Raw genomic sequence first — 25331 nt, forward strand, 5'->3', positions numbered from 1 at the left:
GAGCAGAATCGAGCATTATTTGCTGAGTTTGCCTGATCTATTTCACTCAAGGCTCAAAATATTTCCAGGCTGACTCCCAACACTTGCCTTCCTCCTGGAAGAGAATTCTCTCTAACCGGCTTATTCTAGAGACAAATCTTTTTCCACTGGCTGTCGCTCCTCATCAAAGTAAATTCAGCATGTCCAGTGATGCCTAGATAGCCACCTGTCTCTCCTAAAGCCATTCTTGTTTGGTTTTGTAAGACAATCCATCGTGCTTGTTACTTCCATTGGGTACTAATGGAGTAAGCACAGGTTATGATGTATGATTTATGACCCCCAAAACACTGGGTCCCCCATATTAGCGTTATATATGTAGTAGAACCAGCTAGATAAAACTTAGTCTGGGTATGTCATAAGGCCTCCTAGAAGCCTCCTCCTGTCAGGCTGGAGCCATTTCCTGGGGAATTTATGCCACCACATGAAGTCTGCATTTTATTCCCATCACAAACCCACTGTCTTCTCCCATCCTGTTTAATACCTTTCCACCCACAAAAGCAGATATGTACCTGTGCACTGCGCACATTAGCATCTAGAAACACAGCTGCTGTGTTTTCTCCATCTTAACCAGGGACTTTCTAAGCACTTGATCATCAAGGTTTACAATCACGTAGTGATCAGTCAGATGAGAATCGTCTAACCTACGAATGGTTGATGACCATGTGGATAGGGGCTCCTGGAAATTTCTCCCCAAATGAGATCCTTTGTAGTGGAAGCAACCTAAAAAAAAAAAAAAAAAAAAAAAAAGCAGAAATTTACTGCTACATTACTAGAATTCCATTAAGTCACCAACAACTGATCCAGTTCATCATCACATCATATGACCAAAATATATACCAGTACCGTGCCACTCAGGGTGGCATGTTCCATTTGACTTTGTCAGGTTCCAGAAGCAAGGTTGGTTTGGGCAAACATATGCCTTCACCATTTTGTGCATCTGGTATAATTATGCTAAGAAACTAGATCGTTCTCTAGCTGTGAGCCTTTCTCGAGGCCATCGGTGCCAAGACTAGATTTCCCTTATTAGGTAACCCACTTATTCATTTGCTTATTCTCATCTTCTATCTCTCCTTTTTTCTATTTAGCATTGATTTTAATCCAGTTTTCCACCTTTAGAAGGAATATCGGTTTCAGCCCCTGTGCTGTTACACACTGCCGACGGCAATGCCACTTTAGCAACTGTCCCGTTCATGTTGAATCGGGTTACATAGGTGCAGCACCTGTGCGAAATCTCAACCAGCTACATTTACTGTCAACCCCAGTTTTGCCAAATGGGATCAGAACATTTGCATCCCAGCAGGCTTTAGGAATTCTGACATGAACGTTTCAACGTATAGCTATAGTTTCTTGCTTAGTGATTACTTCTACTTCTGGCAACCACATTTGCAGCCCTGGTTTGTGAGCAACTGTATAAGGCAGGAAAACAGAAAATTGAGATAATGTGGGGAAGAGTTATATAGTAGTACCGGGATCCTGCCCTACCCACTTTTTCTCAATTCCCCCAATAACGTGGAGGCATCTGTTGAGTGGGTACTCTCCCCTGGTCCTGCTCATGTGAGTGTGAGCGCACACTCATGAACGTACAAATTCTAAGCAAATTCTTCATGCCCTTATCTCCTCCCACTTTAGATAACACATGTTCAGAGTGTCCATTCTAACTCTCTGTGTGTCTATATGATGGGATATCGCTTAGCCTACTGTTGGACAATATGAGCTATAAAATGTATCCTTTGGTCTACAGAAATGTAATGTGGTGGTCCAAACTGGTAGTCCTTTACTCCTCTAATCATAGTTTCCTTTACTTCGTCACACCTATTTATAATGGCTACTTTGAAGCGTTTTTCTGTTAAATCCAACATCTGGTCCCTCTTATGGGCAGCGTCTGTTGCCTGCTTTTTTTCTAGAGTATAGGTCACACTTGGCTGTTTCTTCACACGTCTAACAATTCTTTTGTTGGAAACTGGACATTGTAGATAAAACTCTGAGTATCAGAACCTTCCCCACATCCTTCTGGGGCTTTTCATTGTGTTTATTAATTGGCTGGACTATTTAGTGACCAGTACTTCAGAGCAAGTGTTAAAATCAGGTTGCTTTTCATGGGGTGCAACCTAGAATGTGCCTAGTTACACTGAGATGATAGTGACTGTGACAAGGCTCTCTTTGCCTCTGTCCCTGACCACACCCAACTACTAAACACTGCTGTGCGCTGACTGGTCTACTGCTTTCAACAGTGCTCCAGGGCATGAATTGCTTGAGAGAAACAGACAATCAAATTTGGGTTCCTCTGAAGGGATCCATCAGAGTTTAGTATTTGAGATTCCTTCTGACGCCCAGATGGTCCCTTCCAGCTCTTTCTTTCTCCAGTTCTTGCCTGCAAACTCGCCAGCAGACACTTCAGCCTAGATCTCCAATGAATCTAACAAGCTCTTCGCATCTGCCTTTCACCATGACTTCTGGATGTTTTTGAGAGTGCCAGTAAGGCCTGAATTTCTCCACACTCTGTTGCAAATGAAGTCAGCTCCTTTGAGAGATATTACTAGATATTTGATATCTGGCCTTCTTTTACCTCCAGGCAAAATCTCTGTGCTTTTATGGCTAGGTGTGTGGGCAAAGGTGTACTTCTCCCCGAGCAGTATCTCCAGTTCAGGAACAGCTCTCAGTACGAATGGCGTGCAGAGGGCAGTAGTCTCAGGTCTCCGTGACTAGCCTTTTCTGGCGTGGGACCACTACATTAGATTGGTGCTATGCTCAAGGAAGAGTCTTAGTCCCATGAGTGGGGGCTGGGCTGAGCAGTAGAAGGGATCCCCGCTTCTCTGCCTCAAGCCCCCAACACTTAGCCTCAGAAGCAGGTAGCTTAGGGGATGGATAAGAGATGTCGATGTGCTGCCTCCTCCTGGGAATAGTCCTGCAGTGGGGAGTTAGGGAGAGAGGAGGCCTGTGGTCTTGGCTGCACGTGTGGGGAGTGCAATTTCCTTCTCCAAGACCTGAGTAGGGGAAGAAGGCAGCTGATCTTGGTTCAGATATCACGGACTATTGCTCTTCTTACTGATTTTAGTAGATTTTCTTGATAAATGTTTCTTTATTCGCTGTACACCTTTAGAGCCATTTCCGGACATTTGAACTGACTGTTGAAGGACAATTTTTACCAGTTTCACTGGGGAACAAGTCCAGAGCTTGTCCCACTGTCACACCCAAAGAAGAATTCCCCATTAGTGTTTTTTCCTACATAATTTATTATGAAATAAGGTTATCAATGTCAAATAAAATATTAGTTTTCATCATGTGCTACTATTCATCTGTTTTCTTAAACAAATCTCCGTTTTTCCTTCCCAAACTGTTGCATGCCACACTTGAGGTAGTGAAGGAGCTTTAAATGCCATGGCTAGGACTGGAATATCCATCTGCAGCTACCTATAGCATGTAAATCTGGGTACCTCTTGTTACAGGCAGTTATGGTCCTAGTAGTTTTTCACGGCCATCCTCTATGAAAGGCTTTTGGAAACATTTATCTGACGACCTTCATACATCTTCCAACTCCTGGGCTTTGTTGCACCTTGAAGAGGCTATCAGCGGAGCCTCCCATCTCCACCGCCACCCTGCCTGTGTGGCTGGTGCTACCTCATGCCTTCTGCCTCCTACCTCCTCGGCAGGTGCACAAAAAGTCCCATTTGTGTTTTAATCTTATTGGATAATTACCATTTGTTAAGAGAAAAGGGGATACATATAAATTTATATTTATAGATATAATTTACTTTATTCTCACATTTAGAAGCAATATATTTTAGAAATTTGCTTCGGGGTTGAAAGATATTAGTATAGGGAAGAGGCACGAGAACACAAATTGACTAAACATGAAGCCAAGTGGAGATTAGAGCCTGCCAAGTGCTGCTAGACTCGGGAACCTGGATGATCAGCTATAAGGCCAGACCACGGGGACCTACAGAACAAAGAAATCCCACTGAGATTACTAACATTGTTCACCCACACCATGAAAGGATAACGGGGACAGACAGACTCTTAGCTGTACCTTCCACAAGTTAAAGATACACCCAACCATTCATTCCATTCTTCACACCCCATAATGAGTAATTTTTCACAGAAACAAAGAAAGATAAAAACCCAGTTCCCGAAACACTCGGGGTCTCGTTCTCTCACTCTAAGAAGAGACCACACTCTGTCTGTGAGCATTATTCCTTCTCTGATAAACTTTCCTTTGTCTACCTCTGGCTCGTTCTTGAATTCTTTCCTACATGGAGCCAAGGACCCGCACTCTCTCGATGGGTGAAGGGCTTCAGTCCCCACTCAGGGGGATTCACTATGTCCTGCATCAACATTACCTAGTTTGTCAAGGTTTGATAATAAATATTATAAAATCTACTTATTTTCATGTCATTTTGCTTTTAGAGATCGGTGGTTCATCATTTTGTGGGCTTGATGTTTACGACTGCAAACTGTTCATTCCTTTTCATATTACTTCATTATATCTCTGTTTTAATAGCTGTTTTCATTAATATAGATGGAAGCCAGAAATGCCCAAATGCTCTTGTGAAGACATAGTAAAAGTTATTCCTAATGAAATCTCAGAGTGATTTGCCAGGGGAATATTTTCATACCAGGCAACTGGCAGAACTGAGAGCAAATCCATGTGCGGTTGCACGGAGGTCAAGGAATGGGCATGTCGATTTTCAAACCGACTGAGGAGAACCAAGAAAAGGAGAAGGAAACAATATCACATGCTAGTATAGAGCACTTTATATTTCAAGGGAGACGAGAGGCCAGATTTAACATGGGGTCACTGAAAGTAAGTAATTGGGCTCCGAGTATCAGCGTAATTCTCGGCTGTGGGATCTTTACATGGTAGGGAGTTATCTCTTGTAAGAACTCCCCCTTGTCCTTACACGCCCCCTTTACTGGGTGTTTCCCTTGGCGGTCTAAATCTTCCCTTCGCTCCTGTCTTCTGCCTTCTGACCACCCTGGTGTCTGTCCCATGTGCCCCTGCATGGCGTGACACGCCTGATGTCTCTAGGACATGTGAGTATAATAAACTGTTTTTTCCTACACCTCTCCTTTGCCTCCTCTTGTGGCTGCACCTGACTGACCATCATACTTACAAAATACAAAGTGTACATAGTCCTTTACTTGCAATACTTGTTTCTCAATAGTGCCTTTGATGAGCAGAATAATTCATTTTGAATAATCAATTTTTCAAATTTTACGTGTCATTTTTGGATCACCTCTAAGAATCTGTGCCCACAGAAGATTATGGAGAGATTCATCTATTTTAGAGTCTATATAGTTTCAGGTTATAAGTTTAGGCCTATAAAAGTCTATTTTCATGTGGCATTTATGAGAGCAGAAGGCAGAAAATGCTACCTACAATGCTGCACAGAGAGCAGAGCCCCTTGTGGCTCTCTGGTATCCCTCATGTTGTCCTGTCCTTGCACAGTGCTCTCTTCAGGGCACCCTTGACCTCTGCGTTCCTCAGGCTGTAGATCAGCGGGTTCAGCATAGGGTTGAAAAAACTGTAAAACAGGAAAAGGATCTTCTGCTGCTCCTCAGGATGGCGGGACTTGGGGGCCATGTACATGACGATGGCACTGCCAAAGAAGAGCCCGACCACGCAGAGGTGGGAGGAGCAGGTGGAGAAGGCCTTTCTGCGGCCGTCCCCAGACTGGATCCGCAGGATGGCAACGAGGATGCGCGTGTAGGACACCAGCACCAAGCTGAGGGGCCCCACTAGGATAAAGACACAGGCCGCAAAGATGACAACTTGGTTGAGCCATGTGTCAGCACAGGCCAGCTTGAGGACAGACAGGATTTCACAGAAGAAGTGGTTGATTTCATGAGGCCCACAGAAGGGCAGCCTCAGAACAAGAATCATTTGAAAAAGAGCCAGGAGGGAGCCACATGCCCAGGATATCACCACCAGAATGATGCAGACGCTCCAGCTCATGATGACAGAATATCGGAGGGGGTGGCAGATGGCCACATACCGATCATAGGACATCATTAGCAGGAGAAGACATTCTGTTAGAGCAAAAGTCAAAAAGAGATATGTCTGTGTCATGCATCCAGCAAAGGAGATGGGCTTGGCCGGATTCAGGAGGTTTACCAGCATCTGCGGCACCGTGTTGCAGGCGTAGGCTATGTCGACGGTGGCCAGGTGCGAGAGGAAGAAGTACATGGGGGTGTGCAGTCTGGGGTCCAGTGAGATGAGCCCCAGGATGACTCCATTTCCCAGAAGGGTGAAGGCGTAGAATAGAGAGAAAAATCCAAAAAGTAGTATGTGGATCCTCAGACCAAGACAAAATCCCAGGAGGATGAATTCTGTAACCACTGTCTGATTTTCCTCCATTTCACTATTGAAAAGAGAATCAAACAGCTTTGTGACAACTATATTATTTATTGTTTCATAAATTTTTGGTGTGAAAAATTACTGGAAAACACCTTTAAGAACTCATTGAATTAGAAAATAAGAAATGAAGAGAGAAAGAGATAGTGAGAGTGAGAGAGAGAGAAAGGAAGAAAGGAAGGAAGGAAGGAAGAAGGAAGGAAGGAAGGAAGGAATGAAGGGGAAGGAAGGAGGAGGGGAGAGAGAGAGAGAGAGAGAGAGAGGAGAGAGAGAGAGAGAGAGAGAAAGAAAGAAAGAGAATATAGAAAGAAAGAAAGAAAGAAAGAAAGAAAGAAAGAAAGAGAAAGAGAGAAAGAGGAAGAAGGAAGGAAGAAGGAAGAAAAAATGAAAGAGAGAGAAAAAAGCAGAACAAAAGAAAGGAAAAGAAGAAAAGGAAGGAAGGAAGGATGAGGAGGAGGGGAAGAGGGAGGGAGGGAGGAGGGAGGGAGGGAGAAAGGAAGGAAGGGAGGAAGAATTAGAAGGGTGAGTGAGAGAAATTAATGAAAGAAAGTCCATAAAGAAAGAAAAAAATAGAAAGACACACTTACTTATTTAAGCCAATATAAATTAAGTCTCTGTCCATTGAGCTAAATTCTCAATCTGACAGAAGGAGATTATGTCACCAGTGATTACCTACCTAGAGTCATTGCCACTGACACGGAATTAAGACTTATTATACAAGATTACAAAGAAAAATATCATGCAATATGGACTCTCTCACACCTACATATGTGCAAAAGTATAAAAGAATTACTGGATAGTAGAAATAATAAGTAAGAAGACAGTTTAAAATGGAAGGATTCATGAAAAGAAAAGAATTTTACTTACTTCAGTGGTAATCATGACTGATTACCATAATATCTAAGTCCCATATTCATGGGTTGGAAGAATTAATATTTGAACATATACAAAAACTCAACGCCATCTATACAGTCAATGCAATCCCCACCAAGGTTCCAGAGCCATAGCGATCCAGAGAAAGAAGAAGAGAGCGGGAGGCATCACATTTCCTGTAAAGCCATAGTAATCAAAACAATAAGTATTGCATAAAAACAGACACAGAGACCAATGGAACAGAATCCAGTGCCCGGAAACAAACTTAAACATATAAAGTCTACTAGTATTATACAAGAGAGCCAAGAATACTCAGTGGAAGAAAGGCTCTCTTTAATAAATGGTGCTGGGAAAACTGAATATTCTCATATAAAAGAATGAAACTGGTCCCCTGTTTTCTCTGATAAAACCTACCTTGAAAGGAGTAAAAACTTAAATAGAAGACCCCAAAACATATAACTCCTAGAAGAAAACAAAGGAAAACAGATCATTGAAGTGAGTCTTGGCAATGAATTTTTGGATATGGCACCTAAAGCACAAGCAACTAAACCAGAAATCGAAAAATGGAACTACATCACACTAAAGAGCTTCTGCCCAGCAAAAGAAATAATCTTCCCAGCTATAGAAATGATCGACAAAATTGAAGACAACTAAGGAATGGGAAAAAACATGTGCAAACCAAGCATCTTATAAGGGGTTAATATCTAAAATATATGAAAAACATTATAACACAATAGCAATAATAATAATAACAATAAATTAATTTTAAAAATTGAACAAAGAACCTAAATAGACATTTCCCAGAGAAGACATACATATGGCCAACAGGTACCTGAAAAGGTGCTCAACAAATCTAACCATCAGGGAAACACAAACCAAAACCACAATGAGATGTCACATCACAAATGTTAGAATGGGTATCATCAAATGACAAGAGATACACATATGCTGGTGAGGACATGAGAAAAAGGAATCCATCTGCACTGTTGATAGGACGCTAAATTGGTGCAGCCACTGTGGAAACAGTATGGGATTTCCTCAGAGAAATACAGAACTATCATATTATCCAACCATTTCATTTCTGGGAATATATCAGAAGAAAAAAATCATATGTCTAACGGATCTGCACCTCCATGTTCATTGCAGCATTATTCATGATAGCCAAGTCATGAAAACACCCTAAGTGTCCATCAGTGCATGCATGGATGAAGAAATTGTGTTATATACATACACACACACATAGAAACACACACACACACACACACAATCACATATATAATGGAATACTCGGCCATAAAAACAAGGAAATCCTGCCTTTTATGACAATAGGAGCAGACCTTGGGGGCATTAGGGCACTTTACTAAGTAAAATAACTCAGAGAAAGACAAGTACTCTATGATCTCACTAACATGTGCGATTAAAAAAAATTAATAAAAACAAATTCATCGATAAAGACGAGATTTGTGGTTACCAGAGGAGGGGAGGTGGTGGAGAGGAATCTGAGGAAGGTGCTAAAAAGGTACAGACTTCCAATCATGAGGGAAATAAGCACAAGAGATGTAAGGCACAACACAACGATGACAGTCACCACCGCTGTGTGATATATCTGAAAGCAGTTAGTGAGTAAATCCTCACACTTTTAATTGCAAGGAAAGAAAACACTTTATTTCTATCTCTACAGATGATGGGAATTAATCGGACTTACTGTGATCATCCCACAATGTTTGTAAGTCGAATCATTACGCCGTACACCTTGAACTTCTACAGTGTTGTATGTCAATTATATCTCAATAAAACTGAACAAACCTGAAAAAGAGAATAAGAAAGGTCATAGCCTAGAATGAAAATGAAGAGGAAATAGACTCATCTTGCTAGAATTCAATCCTTAATAAGTGTAACACACATTATACCTGAAAACCAAACTACAAGAATTTGCTAAACCAAAAAGCAGTGGTTGACATCGAAAATAAGAATTAGCAAATACTTTAAAAGCAGGCAATAGAAACAAATTATTGACAAAGTGCTAACTCAGTTTGTATTTTCACAAATGACAGCATCAACTAGTGGTAAGATACTCAGTCTGTGAATTTTACAATAGCCTTCATAAACAAGATAATATCGGGAAATATGTGACTTGAGACATTTGGGAGCCTCCCAAAGTCCACTCAAGGTGCTTTGATACAATCTCAGGGTGGCCGGAGGTGTGACAATGACCCAAATGTAGTCAGTTGAGTGGGCCACCTGTGTAGAGAAAGACTGCAGGAAAAAGGAAGGAGATGATCAATACAAAGCACAGACAAAGGCCAGAGAGGCAGCAACGGTCTGTGCATCTGTAACGAGCTTCAGGGAAAGCGAAGCCTCACCAGCTGGGATGAGGATTCTAGTCACCTGGCGATGCGATGTCCACATCCAGATGGATGGCTCAGGGGACTAGTAATCAATAACCCTGATCAGCCCCTCTTGCTCTGATTTCATGTTTCTACTTAACCGTTAGGTAATAAATTATCTTCTAGAGTAGATATTTCTACAAAGAAAGAATGTGTTGATCAGCAAGTCTGTACATTACAGAGTTGCATTTACAATTTTAAATAAATGAACATTTAGCTATTCTGGCTTATGCATCGTCCTATTGTGCGTTGGATGGCATGATGCAGTCCTGAGCCAAATTTCCAAAACTGGGTCTCAAAAGAAAGAACGAGATACTAGATCAAGGTAAATACATTGAAGACAGACTCAGGAAAAGAAACAGATCCCTTCCTAACAGGAGCAGATGAGATGTCCGTTTTCTTATAAGAATTGTCGATAAGTTGTCAATAACCTAAACATAAAAGTATTTTAAATAACAGATTTAAAAGTCCTAACACACAAACAGAAGCGGTCGGGAGTGCTGAGCTCTGTGAAGTTTTCACTGTGAAGATTCTCTTTAGGAGACAGTAATGGATAAATACAAAGGTGCACATTAAAGAAGAAAATTTAGAGTGCTATTGACTCTCATGCTTCTCCCAACGCACGGCACCAGCACCTAACAACTCAGTACCTTTTCTATACACTTTCCATCTCACCATAAATACTTATCTTCCAAGCTACAGAAAATCTAACATATTCAATGAGTACAATCTAGCTGCCTGACACTGTCAATGCTACGCTTCTTGAGAGATACATAAAAGACATTGATATATTATGCATTTGGCTTCATTTCCATCACAATAAATATGTTCTTACACATTTAGTATGAATTGTAACTATATTACAGTAAGTAAATGCATAATTTACACAATAACGAACACGGTAATTCTCTTAAAATGTAGTATACCTCCATAATACACAACACCCTAATTCTTTGGGGCAGGAAAATTATTCCATAGGTTCCATCTAAATCCATAATACAGAAATTTCTACTTTCTTCTTTTTGTGTCATCTTTTCCAAGTAAATCTCTGATACATGAATACTTTCTCGCCAATAAATACTGACCAAATCCTAAATACCTTTATATAGTTTGTCTAGGAAATCTGCACTGAACTATTCACATAGATTACGAATGATGACCATATATGTGTTTAACGGTAACGGAAAGTGTTTCCCTCAACACGTAAATAAAGGCAGCCAGTAACAGAGTGACCATCAACAAAAGCCCAGATGCCACAGCACATGTAAAAGGAATTCACAGTAAATTCAATAAGGCCACATGCTTAGCACCCACCTGAGAACCAAGGACCTCCGAAGGAGAGGTTTCTATGGGAGATGCAGAGCCCTCACTTCTGTGCCTGACGGAAAATGGGGCAGAATCCTCCAAAAAGCAGGTCTGGTTCTCTGATAGGCTCAGCCTAGTTGGCAGCTCCTGAGGCCTCACTGGAGAGTGGGCTGGGGATGTGATACATGTCCCCTCCTCCGGGAAGGGGACACACGGCAATGCTCTTCTTCTATGTCTGCTCTCAGCCCGGCAGCCTCACGAGCAGGAAACACAGCCAGCCACAGAGCACACCGCTGAGACACCACCACTCCTTACAGGTCCTGAGCACTCAGCATCATTGGAAGTTCGTGAAGCCCAGTACTGCCCAGGGCACCAAATCTCCAGGAAGGTCAGTGAGCTCATGATGAAGCAGAACCAGTGTGACAATGAGTAGGCTCCTGGCATTAACCTCCATAGTTCAGCTCCTCTGCTCAGTGTCCTGGGCCCCTGGTTTGGCAGCAGAGCTGGGATGAAAGGACCCAGAAAAACCAGCTGATCGCGCATCACCACCCGAGAGTGGAGATGCTGCACAGAGCTGTTATGGAGGCGGTGGGGGGATTGGGGACTCCAAAGGGAGGCCCAGGTTTCCCAGAGGGGCTTATTAGAACTTTCCTGAGGGAACGCTGTCCAGGGCACACAGAGCATTGTAGGTATCCTCTCATTGCATATCTGGCAGGAGAGCTGAGAGACATATCCCGCTGGGAAGGGGAGGAGAGGACCCTCTTCCAGTAACTTCCTGGAGCCACGGCCTCTCCCAGGAGGGGCAGGTAGTTCTTGACTGATGTGTTCTCGTGTTCCTTTATATTTCTTTCTCATCCTGAACATAGGAGGTTTAGGAATTTCACACCTAGCAATTGTGCAACTTACAAACTACTGAGGTTGTGCTCAGGGCGTCCCTGATCTGCTGGAGTTTGGGCCTCAACTTGCAATCTGGCACAGGTGTCACAGTTTAAGTGTGTGCTGCCCTGTGCTGCGACTGCCCATTTCCATTGGGAGAGGGACCATGTGCTTATTTAGGATGCAGAAAAGTGCTCCAGACTATACAGAAAGGGCTGGTGCACAGTAGGTAAACCACAGATATTAGAATCTGCTCTACTTCACTCTTCCTGCGCAGCTGAACTGCAGAAAGGTAGTAATTACGAAACTATGTAAATGACAAAAATTCTATGAAATCCAGGGAAAAACAGCTGTAGGGGAAATTTTTTCTATATTCGACATCATTAAACATCTGTTATGAATAGTTGTCTTAGGCTATCAAATTAAAATGTTGGAGCTAAGACAATCAGAAGTTATTACAGAATTTTACAACGCCAATAAATGAAAATTCAGGAAATGTATCACGTCATAATAAACTTGTTTTAAAAATAAACAAAGGTGAAAATTCAGGAAACGCATCACCTTAAAATAACTTGTTTTCTATTATGTATCAAGTTGATGCAACATTTGAACTGTGGACAGCTTCTAAAAGTGCTCAGGGTGAAACTTGGACATATACAAACTATAAATGTACACAAAGTAGAACAACAAATCGTATATTCTCAAATGTTTACATTCTACTCCAGCATGACGAAATCTGGAAACTGCCTCTTATGACCAAGTAGCAAATTGAAACCCTGCTCAGAGAAAGGTTTAAGAGAATCCATTTCTATTATCAATACCTTCAGAATATTGCCTATAATTAGATATTTTCATAAACGTGAAAATTTAGAAAGGAATCAGGAATTAAGTATAATGTCTGGGATTATCACACAATCAGAAACTAAGAACAATCCTTAAGATCACAAACATCTATAGCTATAACTCATAATTGTCCGATCTGTTAAAATCAAACTGAAATAAATTGTATCTTGATGGTGTTTACTACTAAAGAGTAAACATGACAAGTAAATAAAGGAACTCAGCACAGAGACAACACAGAATTAATTCAAATGAAAACATTTACATTATCTGCTAGCACTGGGCATCTTTACATGGACAGTTATAACTTTTATGCTTAAAGGACTGCTAGAATCTGACCATAGAGCTCACTTGAGAGTAACAGACAAAAGTCGGCATAAAGCGAGTGGATTCAATCGCCTCTCCAAGTAACTATTATGGGATACTTTGTAAAAGAGCACAAATAAGATGGCGAGAAACACCCTAGACAGGAGTCCATGTATCTTCAGGGTGGCATGACAGCATGTGCTGGTAGAGAATGCAACGGTAATGTTCTCAATTCTATTTCTTAAGTAATTATGGGTTCAAAGAACAGAACTCTGGGATACTTAATGACAGCAGTGAGGAAAGAGACAGAATTTATGAGGGATACTTTTAGGGATTCTTTTTTGTTCTCCTTGCTAGTGTTACCTTAAGAGATGAGAGCTTCTTTTCCTTATGCAAGATTATCTCTGGCATGTAACTGGCAACATGGAGCTGCATTTCTCAACACCCTTATATTGGGGAGATGGAGTCATATTCTTAGCAAGGAAATAAAAGCAGAAGAGATTCGTGCCATTTCTAGGGCTACAGTGCGTATGACGTGGGCAGGCCTCCTGGATGATTGATCGTCCCATCAGTGGCTGGAAATAAGAGTCTCCAAGGCCCTAGACAGGTTGGGACCATGAGATGAAAGGTTCCTGGGTCCCTGAATCACCACATGGAAGGCTGTCTCACATGCCTGCATAGGACTTTTCATTAGCAGGAAATAACCATTTCTTTGTTTGTTTACTTTATCTTATTTTTTTAAAGTTTTTTTGGGTAACATTGGTTAAAACAATTATATAATTTTCAGGTGTACATTATAATTTGACATCTATATATTCTATTGTGGGATTACCACTAGAGTTTAGTTTCCTTCAGCTACCATACATTTGACCCCCTTTACCCACTTCACCCGACCCCAACCCCTCTATATTTGACCCCCTTTACCCTGTCTACCTCTTTTCTCCTCCCACACCCCCTACTCTCTGGTAATCACTAGTCCATTGTCCATGTCCCTGAGTCTCTGTTCGTCCTGCTCATTTGTTGCCTTTAGGTTTATATCCCACATACAAGTGATATCATGTGATTTTCAACTTTTTCTGTCTGGCTTATTTTGCTTAGCATGATTATCTCGAGGTCCATCCATGTTGTCGCCAATGGCTGTATTTCATCTCTTCTTATAGCTAAGTAATATTCCATTGTATATATGTACCACAGCTTCTTTAGCCAATCATCTGTCGTAGGACACTTTGGTTGCTTCCATGTCCTGGCCACTGTGAATAATGCTGCTATGAACACTAGTGTGCAAATATCTTTCTGGATATGATTTTTCAAGTCTTTGGGGTAAATACCCAGTAGAGGGATTGCTGGATCATATGGTAGATCGATTCTTAGTTTTTTGAGGAACCTCCATACTGTTTTCCATAGTGGCTGTACCAATTTGCAGTCTCTCCAGCAGTGTATGAGGGTTCCTTTTTCTCCGCATCCTCTCCAACATTTGTTATTATTTGTCCTGTGATTTTAGCTATTCTAACAGGTGTGAGATGGTATCTCGTTGTGGTTCTGATTTGCGAGAAATAACCTTTTTTTTTCTTCTGTAAAATCACTGCGATTGGGGGTCTAACGGTTACAGCTTTACCCACTAATTCATTGCTTAACATCATTATGGAGATAAAAGGAATGAAGAAGGGCTAGTAACTCCAAAACTAAAGTTAGAGCCCCCAAGATCAATTCACATTGTAAACAGCATCAAATTAATGTGGAATATATTGGCTTTCTGTTTTTCCCATGAAGTTGCCTTAGAGATGGGGAGTCTGATTTATTCTGTGTATTATTGGGTTTCCAACTCACATTATTTTGATCAATAACACAGGCCACATCACATAAACATGATAGCATAGTATTAAATAAAAATAAAGAGATACAAAAAGGATGCATTCAAAGTAACACCTTGATACAATTTAGCAGTAAAATTAATGCTGTTCTGTGAGGACACAACCATTAACATCAATCTAATCTTTACAACGGTCGCCAAGGGAAATCGATATTCAATTGATACATGAAAAAATCATGTTACGTGCCCCTCAAGGGTCACAGAGCCGGTGAGTGGCACAGCAAGACACTTCTCTATTAATAGTCACAGTGTGGTCTGGGGATCAGCATCATCAGCAAGATAGGAGAGACTGTGAAATGCGAGTCTCTGCCCATCCCATCCAGACGTGCTGATCAGAACCTGATCCTCGGATAATCCCTATACACATTAACATCAGAGAAGCACTGGTCTACACACGACTGAGCAGAGAATAAAAAATCATCCTACAGGTCCGTGGTTGCCAGTGCCCACACCACATGCCAAAGACACTGTGGAATCCGATTTCAAGTCATTTGTGAACCGCGTCCCACCCACGGCACCCAAGCAACACTATCAATCCACAAGTTACAACCCCCAATTCTAGACCATCTGACAAGACAGAGGAGGGTTAACACCCTCTACGTGGCTACTCTGTTAGCACAAGCACCATCCTGGCACACCATACCGAGAGACTTAAGCAATTAGTCACTCTCTTTTTGAAAGGCCCATAACCTCTGTTCTGCATGATGGAAATAAAGATACATAGCTCTCTTTTTTTAAAAATAAACACCGAATGCATTCTCCTAATTTGTCTGCAATTCTTCTGTGATCACTGGAATTATTAATACTCACCGACAAGAAAGTTTGCAAGAACGGAGCACCTCTAGAACTAAAAGTGACAAACAGACAATAAGATGTCTGACTTGGAGAGAATGATGGCTGCCATATTGAAGTTACATATTTTATGAAGTTACATACAGATTTTTTTTTTGACAAGAGTTTGGGCTAAATGATCAGTCATTTGTTTATTTAGTCAGCATTGACTGAGACGCCTATGAAACAGGCCTGGTCTAGCCAATGAAGACGTAATATCAGAAGGTCCTTTTCAAAAGAATGTTCACAGTTATTCTAGACCGGATTGACTGAATTTGCATTCTTATTTCACTACTTCATATTTTTGTGACATTGAACATGTCACTTCTCTAAACCTCAATTTCCCTTCTATAAATGAGAAAAACTATTAGTACTTACTTCACAGCATTGATATAGAAATACAATGTAAACAATTGAACATAGTGTCTGGTACAAGGCCAGTACTAAGTGAATTTTTGCTACAATTATTTTCTACATTACTATGTCCTACAAATAAAAACGATTTGATACACGTGCAATCGGAAGACACTTTACCACTGTAAATTGTGTGTGAGTAGTTAACTGAAAGCTACAGGCTCAGAAATGTACATGACAAGGGCTTGTCCAGTGTCCCTGTGCTAGGCAGTGTGCTGGTGTTGGCGACAAAGTGATGAGCCGAGTCCAGTTTCTGCCCCGCTCTAAGTGAAATAGGAAACCCCCGTGAGCGATTTTCTGTAAGTGCCACCAGAAAGATCGTGATAATTTTGAACCCCAAAAATGAAATCTGCATTCCTTTGTCTAGGGAGAGGGCTCTTTTGAAATGAAATTCTATCACACTTCCATTCTCATCCTACCCCACTGGAGAGGCACCAGCGAGAAACTGCAGTATCAACCTTCCCTCTTCCGCTGTTTTCTGCCGCACTGCCCAGCTGGTCGCCAGAGCCCTCCTCCATCCCTGACCCTTGAAGCCTTGAAATTTCCTTGTTACCACACCGTGTCCTGTTTCACATATCAGTTGAGAGGCAACCTGCTTTCTTTAGCCCATGTCAGTCCTTTTCTGCCTAAAGCTCAATGACCCTCACATTACTGACAGGTATGCTCTAAAGAGGCCATGCTACCAGGGCTCATGGCGACAGGGTCACGAATAAGATTGCTTTATTTCAATCCTGGACCAGACAATCATTAGTTGTGATACTGGGCAACTTAACCTCTCTCTGCGTCCATTTCCTTACATGTAAAGTGGGGAAAATGACTGTCTTTTGTCTCAAAGAACTGTCTGGGGGATTGAGATAATACATATAAAGGACTGTAGCTGGCCTATAGTATAAGAGACAGAGAGATGAAGTCAGAGAAATACAGAGACACAGAGAGACAGAGGACAGAAAAAGTGAGACAGAGGCAGGGAGAGACAGAGGGACATAAACTATGGTGTGGTGTCTTGGTGTACTGGTTCTGGGTCGAAGCTGAACTAAATCACCGGTCTCAAAGGGAATGGCATCTATTCTCACCTTCTTCTTGGCCTGTGTTCCCCTCAAATCCAATGCTTTTTGCAACTACACCCACAGGATTCACTGTCTAGGACGACCAGCCTCCCGTAAATGATCTCTGATCATCCAGGCCTTACGGAGAACAGATCGAAACTCTGTGGCATACGGGAGGCTGGAGGGGACCCTCCTTCACTTTGCATGTCCTTCCTTCAGGTAAGTTAGCCTCGTGCTTTATGCCACAACACTGATGTTGATATACTACGCTGTTGTGGGAAGTGCAGAGGGCTCAGCAGCCAGGCTGCAGACATTTGCTACTTCCTGGTGCATGTATCAGATAGAGTGATGACAGGACCTTCTTCATGGAATTTATGGTGACTGAGACGATCCATGCAAATTGCTGTCAATACGCAGCACATAGCACTGGGCACGTCAGTGATCAAGATGTTAGCTATTAGTATAAATGCCCATTTTAATTTTATATTCAATAAGCTCTGTTCCCCACTCACAATTATTTAGAGTTGGGCTGAGTAATTAATTATTCATCCCCAAATGAAGAGCACACATCTATTCTTCTCCACAAGGCCCCTGTTCACTCTTACTGTGAAATCGAGACAGGTTCTGCCAGCAAGTGGCCAACATAACCTCAGGGTAGGTTAGAGAGTGCAGTTTGTAGGCAACACCCTGACAAGCCACCTAAAAGGTGTGGGTGCACCCTAGACCACTGCATTTCCAAAGTGGAGTGAATCACTAAATCTCAATATGCCTCCAAGGCAGAAGAGCCAGCAGCACTGTACTAGCCACTTAGAGTACCTGGTGAAATGTCCTATTTCAGGACAAGACATTCTAATGAGGAGAACTGTACACATCTGGATAACCAGGAGAGCCTGCTGGGGAAAGACCCTGGAGAACCACGTGTGCAGACTGTGCGCACGTCTGCATGATCAGAGCTCCGCGCTCCAAATTTTCTGGAGAATCCATAAATGACGCAAGCTGTGTCATTGGTACCCATTCTTGGCCTCCTCGAGGAAGGACTGCCTTGCTTTGCCTGTTTGCTAGCTACTAGCTGAGCGGTTTACACCGGCAGTTGCAAATGTGCACCGCTCCCATGACAGCGCAGGCTTCTGCCTTCTCCCCTCTCTCCTGTCCTACACAGCTGCCTTAACTTAGTTTCTTAATGCAGCTCGCTCGTTACCTTCCCATCATGAGTCAATAACCTTCATGGGAAATTTCTCTACATCCTGCAACACAAGTAACTAAAGATCCCTGCATTATTTATTTATTCATTAAATTATGGTGGCTCTGGTTAACGAAATCCGGTAAGTTTCAAGTGTACAATTCAACAGTAAGGCATATATATATTGCACTGTGTGTTCAACTCCCATAGTTAGATTTCTTTCTGTCACCACGTATTTGACCCCCATTACTCCTTCGACCTCCTCTACCACGCACCCTCTGGTAACCACTAGTTTATTATCCATGTCCATGAGTCTCTGTTTGTTTGTCCTGTTTGTTTGTTGCTTTTAAGTTTATATCCCACATGTAAGTGATATCATGTGGTTTTCAATTTTTTCTGTTTGGCTTGTTTCACTTAGCATGATTACCTCACACAAGAGAAATAATTAAAGATCATTGAGTTATTCCTTCACAAAAAAGTTGAGTTTTTGGAGAAAAGACAAGTGTCACTTTAAGGTTGAAAGGTCATTCCTTTCTCTGCAGCTTTTTTCAAATATTAAACTCTTCCAAATCTTACGACATATGTTTTAATGACCTTACATTCTTAGATTGAAGACGTAGATACACTTTAACCAACTGTTGGTACCTAGATATGAATTAAAATAATTTTTATACGACAGACATTCAAAACTCAATGAGCAATAAAATAATAATCTCTGATAAAATCATATCTGAAATAAAATGAATATATGAGAGCTATCTAAAAATTTCCTACAGAGGAAGAGGGAAGTCCTGCTTCTGTGTCATTAGGAACACGTAAGAAGAGAGTAGTGAACTTTCTGGATTTAGACAGTAATTATTTACTTAGGCAACTTAAACCTCTTCCAATCAGGAATGACTTTCCTTGCACAGTGCTCTCCTCAGGGCACCCTTGACCTCCGCGTTCCTCAGGCTATAGATCAGCGGGTTCAGCATAGGGTTGAAAAAACTGTAAAACAGGAAAAGGATCTTCTGCTGCTCCTCAGGATGGCGGGACTTGGGGGCCATGTACGTGACGATGGCACTGCCAAAGAAGAGCCCGACCACACAGAGGTGGGAGGAGCAGGTGGAGAAGGCCTTTCTGCGGCCGTCCCCAGACTGGATCCGCAGGATGGCAATGAGGATGCGCGTGTAAGACACCAGCACCAAGCAGAGGGGCCCTTCTACTATAAACATACAAGCAAGAAATATGACAATTTGGTTGAGCCATGTGTCAGCACAGGCCAGCTTGAGGACAGACAGGAGTTCACAGAAGAAGTGGTTGATTTCATGAGGCCCACAGAAGGGCAGCCTCAGAACAAGAACCATTTGAACAAGAGCCAGGAGGGAGCCAAATGCCCAGGATATCACCACCAGAATGATGCAGACCCTCCAGCTCATGATGGCAGAATATCGGAGTGGGTGGCAGATGGCCACATACCGATCATAGGACATCATTAGCAGGAGAAGACATTCTGTTAGAGCAAAAGTCAAAAAGAGAAAGGTCTGTGTCATGCATCCAGCGAAGGAGATGGGCTTGGCTGGATTCAGGAGGTTTACCAGCATCTGCGGCACCGTGTTGCAGGCATAGGCTATGTCGACGGTGGCCAGGTGCGAGAGGAAGAAGTACATGGGGGTGTGCAGTCTGGGGTCCAGTGAGATGAGCCCCAGAATGACTCCATTTCCCAGAAGGGTGAAGGCGTAGAATAGAGAGAAAAATCCAAAAAGTAGTATGTGGATCCTCGGACCAAGACAAAATCCCAGGAGGACGAATTCTGTAACTACTGTCTGATTTTCCTCCATTTCACTATTAAAGAAAGAATCTGATAGCTATGCCACAACTATTTTATGTATTGTTTCATAAATTTTTGGTGTGTGGAAAATTACTGGAAAACACTTTTAAGAATTCATTGAATTAGAAAGGAAGGAAGGAAGGAAGGAAGGAAGAAGGAAAAGGAAAAGGAAGGAAGGAAGGAAGGAAGGGAAGGAGGAGTGGGGGAAGAAGAAGGGAAGGGAAGGAAGAAAAAAGCAGAAGGAAGGAAGAAAAAAAGGAAGGAAGGAAGGAAGGAAGGGAAAAGGAAGGAAGGAAGGAAGGAAGGAAGGAAGGAAGGAAGGAAGTCAGGAGAAAAAAAGAGATGACTGAAAAATAATAATAAAAGAAAAGCAAAATAGAAAAACAGGCTTACTTATTTAAGCCAATTTAAATTGTCCATTGAGCTAAATTCTCCATATGACATTCAGTTTTACAGAAGGAGGCTATGTCACCAATGATTACCTACCTAGAGTCACTGACACTGCGATGGAATTTAGAAATGTTATACAAAATACAAAGAAAAGTATCATGCAATATGGACTCTCTCACACCTATGTATGTGAAAATGTATAAAAGAATTTCTGGATAGTAGAGGCAATCAGTAACAAAACAGTTTAAAATGGAAGGATCCGTGAAAAGAAAAGAATTTTACTGTACTTCAGCAGAAGTCATGACTGAGTTACATAGTATCTAAATTCCATATTCATGGGTTGAGAGAATTAATATTTGAAAATAAACAAAAACTCAAACTTATCTATACAGTCAACATAGTCCCCACCAGGTTCCAATGGCATTTTTTACAGAAGTAGAAGAAAATCCTAAACTTTGAAGGAACCACAAAAGACCATGAAGAGCCAAAGCAATCCTGAGAAAGAAAAAGAGAGAGAGATGCATCACATTTCCTGGTTTCAAGCTATATTAAAAGCCACAGTAATCAAAACAGTATGGCATTGAATAAAAACAGACACAGAGACCAATGGAACAGAATCTCAGAAAAAAACTTACACATATACAGTCCACTGGTATTAAACAAGGGAGCCAAGAAAGTCAACGGAGAATAAAGGCTGCTGTGAAAATTGAATATTCTCATGTAAAAGAATGAATCTATAACTCTTTTTTCAATCACAAAATCTAACTTGAAAAAGAGTAAAGACTTAAATAGAAGACCCCAAACCATAAAAATCCTTGGAAAAAATATAAGAAAAAAGATCCCTGAAGTGGGTCTTGGCAATGATTTTTTGGATATGACACCTAAAGCACAAGCAACAGAATCAAAAATAAGTAAGCAGAAGCATATCAAATTAAAAAGCTTCTGCTGAGCAAAAGAAATCATCAACAAAATGAAAAGACAACTTATGGAATGTGGAAAAATATTTACAATTCATGTATTTTATAAGGAGTTAAAATCCAAAATATAAGAAAAACCATACAACCCAATAGAATAAAAATTTTAATAATCAAAAAAAAACTGGGCAAAAAACTTAAATAGACATTTGATGAGAAGACATACATATAGCCAACAGGTGCCTGAGAAGGTGCTCAACAGCACTAATCATCAGGGAAATGCAAACCGAAACCACAGTGAGATGTCACCTCACATTTCTTAGAAAGTGTATCATCAAAAGGACAAGAGATAAACATATGCTGATGAGGATATGAGAAAAGGGAACCCATTTGCACTGTTGGTAGGAATTTAAATTGGTGCAGCCACTATGGAAACAGTATGGGAGTTCCTCATAGAAATACAGAACTACCATATTATCGAACGATTTCATTTCTGGGAATATATCAGAAGAAAAAAATCATATGTCTAACGGATCTGCATCTCCATGGTCATTGCAGCATTATTCATGATAGCCAAGTCATGAAAACACCCTAAGTGTCCATCAGCAGATGAACGGATGAAGAAGTAGTGTTATATACATACACACACACATATAAACACACACACACACAAACACATATATAATGGAATACTCAGCCATAAAAACAGGAAAATCCTGTCATTTATGACAATAGGAGTGGACCTCGAGGGCATTAGGACATTTTACTACGTAAAGTAACTCAAAGAAAGACAAGTACTCCATGATCTCACTTAACATGTGCGATTAAAAAAAATAACACCAAATTCATCGAAAAAGACAATTTGTGGTTACCAGAGGAGGGGAGGTGGTGGAGAGGAATCTAAGGAAGGTGCTAAAAAGGTACAGACTTCCAATCATGAGGGAAATAAGCACAAGAGATGTAAGGCACAACACAACGATGACAGTCACCACCGCTGTGTGATATACCTGAAAGTGGTTAGTGAGGAAATCCTCACAGATTTAATCACAAGGAAAAAAGACATTTCTTTTATCTTGACAGATGATGGGTGTTAACTGGACTTACTGTGATCATCCCACAATGTTTGTAAGTCGAATCATTACGCCGTACACCTTGAACTTCTACAGTGCTGTATGTCAATTATATCTCAATAAAACTGAACAAACCTGAAAAAGAGAACAAGAAAGGTCATAGCCTAAAATGAAAAATGAGGAGGAAATAGACTCATCTTGCTGTAATTCAATCCTTAATAAGTGTAACACGCATTATCCGTAAAAACAAAAATACAAGAATTTGCTATTGAAACCAAAAAGCAGTGGTTGTTCTCGAAAATGAGAATCAGCACATATTTTAAAAGGAGACAATAGAAACAAATTATTGACAAAGTGATAACAGTTTGTATCTTCACAAATGACAGCATCAACTAGTGGTAAGACACTCAGTCTGTGAATTTTACAATAGCCTTGAGAAACAAGATAATATCGGGAAATATGTGACTCGAGACATTTGGGAGCCTCCCAAAGTCCACTCAAGGAGCTTTGATACAATCTCAGGGTGGCAGGAGGTGTGACAATGACCCAAATGTAGTCAGTTAAGTGGGCCACCTGTGTAGAGAAAGATTGCAGGAAAAAGGAAGGAGATGATCAATACAAAGCACAGACAAAGGCCAGAGAGGTAGCAACGGTCTGTGCATCTGTAACGAGCTTCAGGGAAAGCGAAGCCTCACCAGCTGGGATGAGGATTCTAGTCACCTGGCGATGCGATGTCCACATCCATAGACGGCTCAGGGGACTAGTAATCAATAACCCTGATCAGCCCCTCTTCCTCTGATTTCATGTTCCCCACTCAACCATTAGGTAATGAATTATCTTCTAGACTACATATTTCTACAAAGAAAGATGTGTTCATCAGCAAGTTCTTTGGATATTATGCAGCTGCATTTAAAAATTTAAATAAATGAACATTTAGCTATTCTGGCTTATGCATTGTCTTATTGTGTTTTGGATGGCATGATGCAGTCCTGAGTCAAATTTCCAAACTAGGTCTAAAAAGAGGACGAGACACTAAATCAAGGTAAATACATTGAAGACAGACTCAGGGAAAAAAAAAACAGATCTCCTAACAGCAGTAGATGAGATGTCTGTTTTCTTATGAGTTGTTTATAAGTGGTCAAAAAACATCAATATAGATGTAATTTAAATGACAGATTTAAGTCTACAGCCACGCTACCCTGAATAAGCCCAACCACATCTGATCACGCAAGCTAAGCAGGGACGAGCCTGCTTAGGACTTGGATGGGAGACCACTTAGGAAGACCAGGTGCTGTAGGCATAAAACATTTTTAAAAATAAAGGATTGTATGCTGACAAGGACCTTGCAATCTGTGAGGTCAAACAAGGGTTGCCTCGCATAAAAAATAATACATACATACATACATACATACATACATACATACATACATAAGAGGCTTAAAAGTCCTAACGCATGACCAGAACCACTGTGTAGTGCTGAGCCCTGTGAGGTTTTTACCGTGAAGATGCAGTTCTGGAGAAAGTAAAGAATAAATACAAAGGTGAACATTAAACATAAAAATCCTAGAAGAAAATTTTGAGTGTTACTGACTCTCATGCTTCTCCGAACTCACGGCACCAGCACCGAACAACTCAGTATCTTTTCTACACTCTTTCCATCTCAGCATAAATACTTATCCTCCAAGATACAGAAGATCTAACACATTCAATGAGTACATTCTAGCGGCCTGACACTGTCAATGCTACGCTTCTGGAGAGATATGTAAAAAACACTATTTACTACCCATTTGGCTTCATTTCCATCTCAATAAATATGTTCTCATATATTTAAGATGAATTGTAACTGTATCTACAGTAAGTAAATGCATAATTTACACAATAACGAAAACGGTAATTCTCCTGAAATATAGTATCCTTCCATAACTCACAATACACTAATTTCTTTTGGGCAGGAAAATTATTCCACAGTTTCCATCTAAATCCGTAATACAGAAATTTCTTCCTTCTTCTTTTTGTGTCATCTTTTCCAAGTAAATCTCTGATACATGAATACTTCCTCACCAATGAATATTGACCAAATCCTAAATACCTTTATATAATTTGTCTAGGAAATCTGTATTGAATTATTCACATAGATTACAAATGATGAGCATATATGTTTAACAGTACGGAAAGTATTTCCCTCAACACGTAAATAAAGGCAGCCAGTAACAGAGTGACCATCAATCAAAGCCCAGACGCCACAGCACATGAAAGAGGAATTCACGATAAATTCAATAAGGCCACCTGCTTAGCGCCCACCTGGGAACCAAGGACCTCCGAAGGGGAGGTTTCTATGGGAGCTGCAGAGCCTTCACTTCTGTGCCTGATGGAAAATGAGGCAGAATCCTCCGAAAAGCAGGTCTGGATCTCTGATGGGCTCAGCCTAGTTGGCAGCTCCTGAGGCCTCACTGGAGGGCAGGCTGGGGATGTGGTACATGCCCCCTCCTCCGGGAAGGGGACACACGGCAACGCTCTTCTTCTATGTCTGCTCTCAGCCCGGCAGCCGCACGAGCAGGAAACACAGCCAGCCACAGAGCACACCGCTGAGACACCACCGCTCCTTACAGGCCCTGAGCACTCAGCATCATTGGAAGTTCGTGAAGCCCAGCACTGCCCAGGGCCCCAAATCTCCAGGATGGCTCAGTGAGCCCTTGACGAAGCAGAACCAGTGTGACAATGAGTAAACTCCTGGCATTAACCTCCGTAGTTCAGCTCCTCCACTCAGTGTCCTGGGCCCCTGGTTTGGCAGCAGAGCTGGGATGAAAGGACCCAGAGAAACTAGCTGA

The 25331-nt window shown here is 41.4% G+C and overlaps 3 protein-coding genes across 4 annotated transcripts in view; all 3 read right to left on the reverse strand.

The window, feature by feature from the left end:
• Positions 1-9009, reverse strand: part of LOC120601473 (olfactory receptor 2A1/2A42-like) — a 48097-nt gene extending 39088 nt beyond the window's left edge. The window contains exon 1 of one of the 2 annotated variants that reach the window (XM_039861184.1): positions 8970-9009. The gene's annotated coding sequence lies outside the window, so the exon portion shown is untranslated. Of the gene's footprint in view, positions 1-7678; positions 7700-8969 lie in introns of those variants that run through there. The other variant, XM_039861185.1, reaches the window with a different exon arrangement.
• LOC120601471 (olfactory receptor 2A1/2A42-like) lies at positions 740-9056 on the reverse strand. Its single transcript, XM_039861182.1, has 5 exons — positions 8970-9056; positions 7679-7726; positions 7259-7440; positions 5417-6398; positions 740-759 (listed from the first exon to the last, which is right to left on the reverse strand). Exon 4 carries the CDS (start codon positions 6392-6394, stop codon positions 5462-5464), a length of 933 nt encoding a protein of 310 aa, XP_039717116.1. The 5' UTR covers positions 6395-6398; positions 7259-7440; positions 7679-7726; positions 8970-9056; the 3' UTR covers positions 740-759; positions 5417-5461.
• A 9963-nt stretch (positions 9057-19019) lies between these two features.
• Positions 19020-20139, reverse strand: LOC120601474 (olfactory receptor 2A1/2A42). Its single transcript, XM_039861187.1, has one exon. It carries the CDS (start codon positions 20137-20139, stop codon positions 19207-19209), a length of 933 nt encoding a protein of 310 aa, XP_039717121.1. The 3' UTR covers positions 19020-19206.
• Between the last annotated feature and the right edge of the window lie 5192 nt (positions 20140-25331).

The sequence above is a fragment of the Pteropus medius genome, unplaced genomic scaffold (assembly GCF_902729225.1).
Source record: "Pteropus medius unplaced genomic scaffold, Ma_sr-lr_union100, whole genome shotgun sequence".
Classification (NCBI taxonomy): domain Eukaryota; kingdom Metazoa; phylum Chordata; class Mammalia; order Chiroptera; family Pteropodidae; genus Pteropus; species Pteropus medius.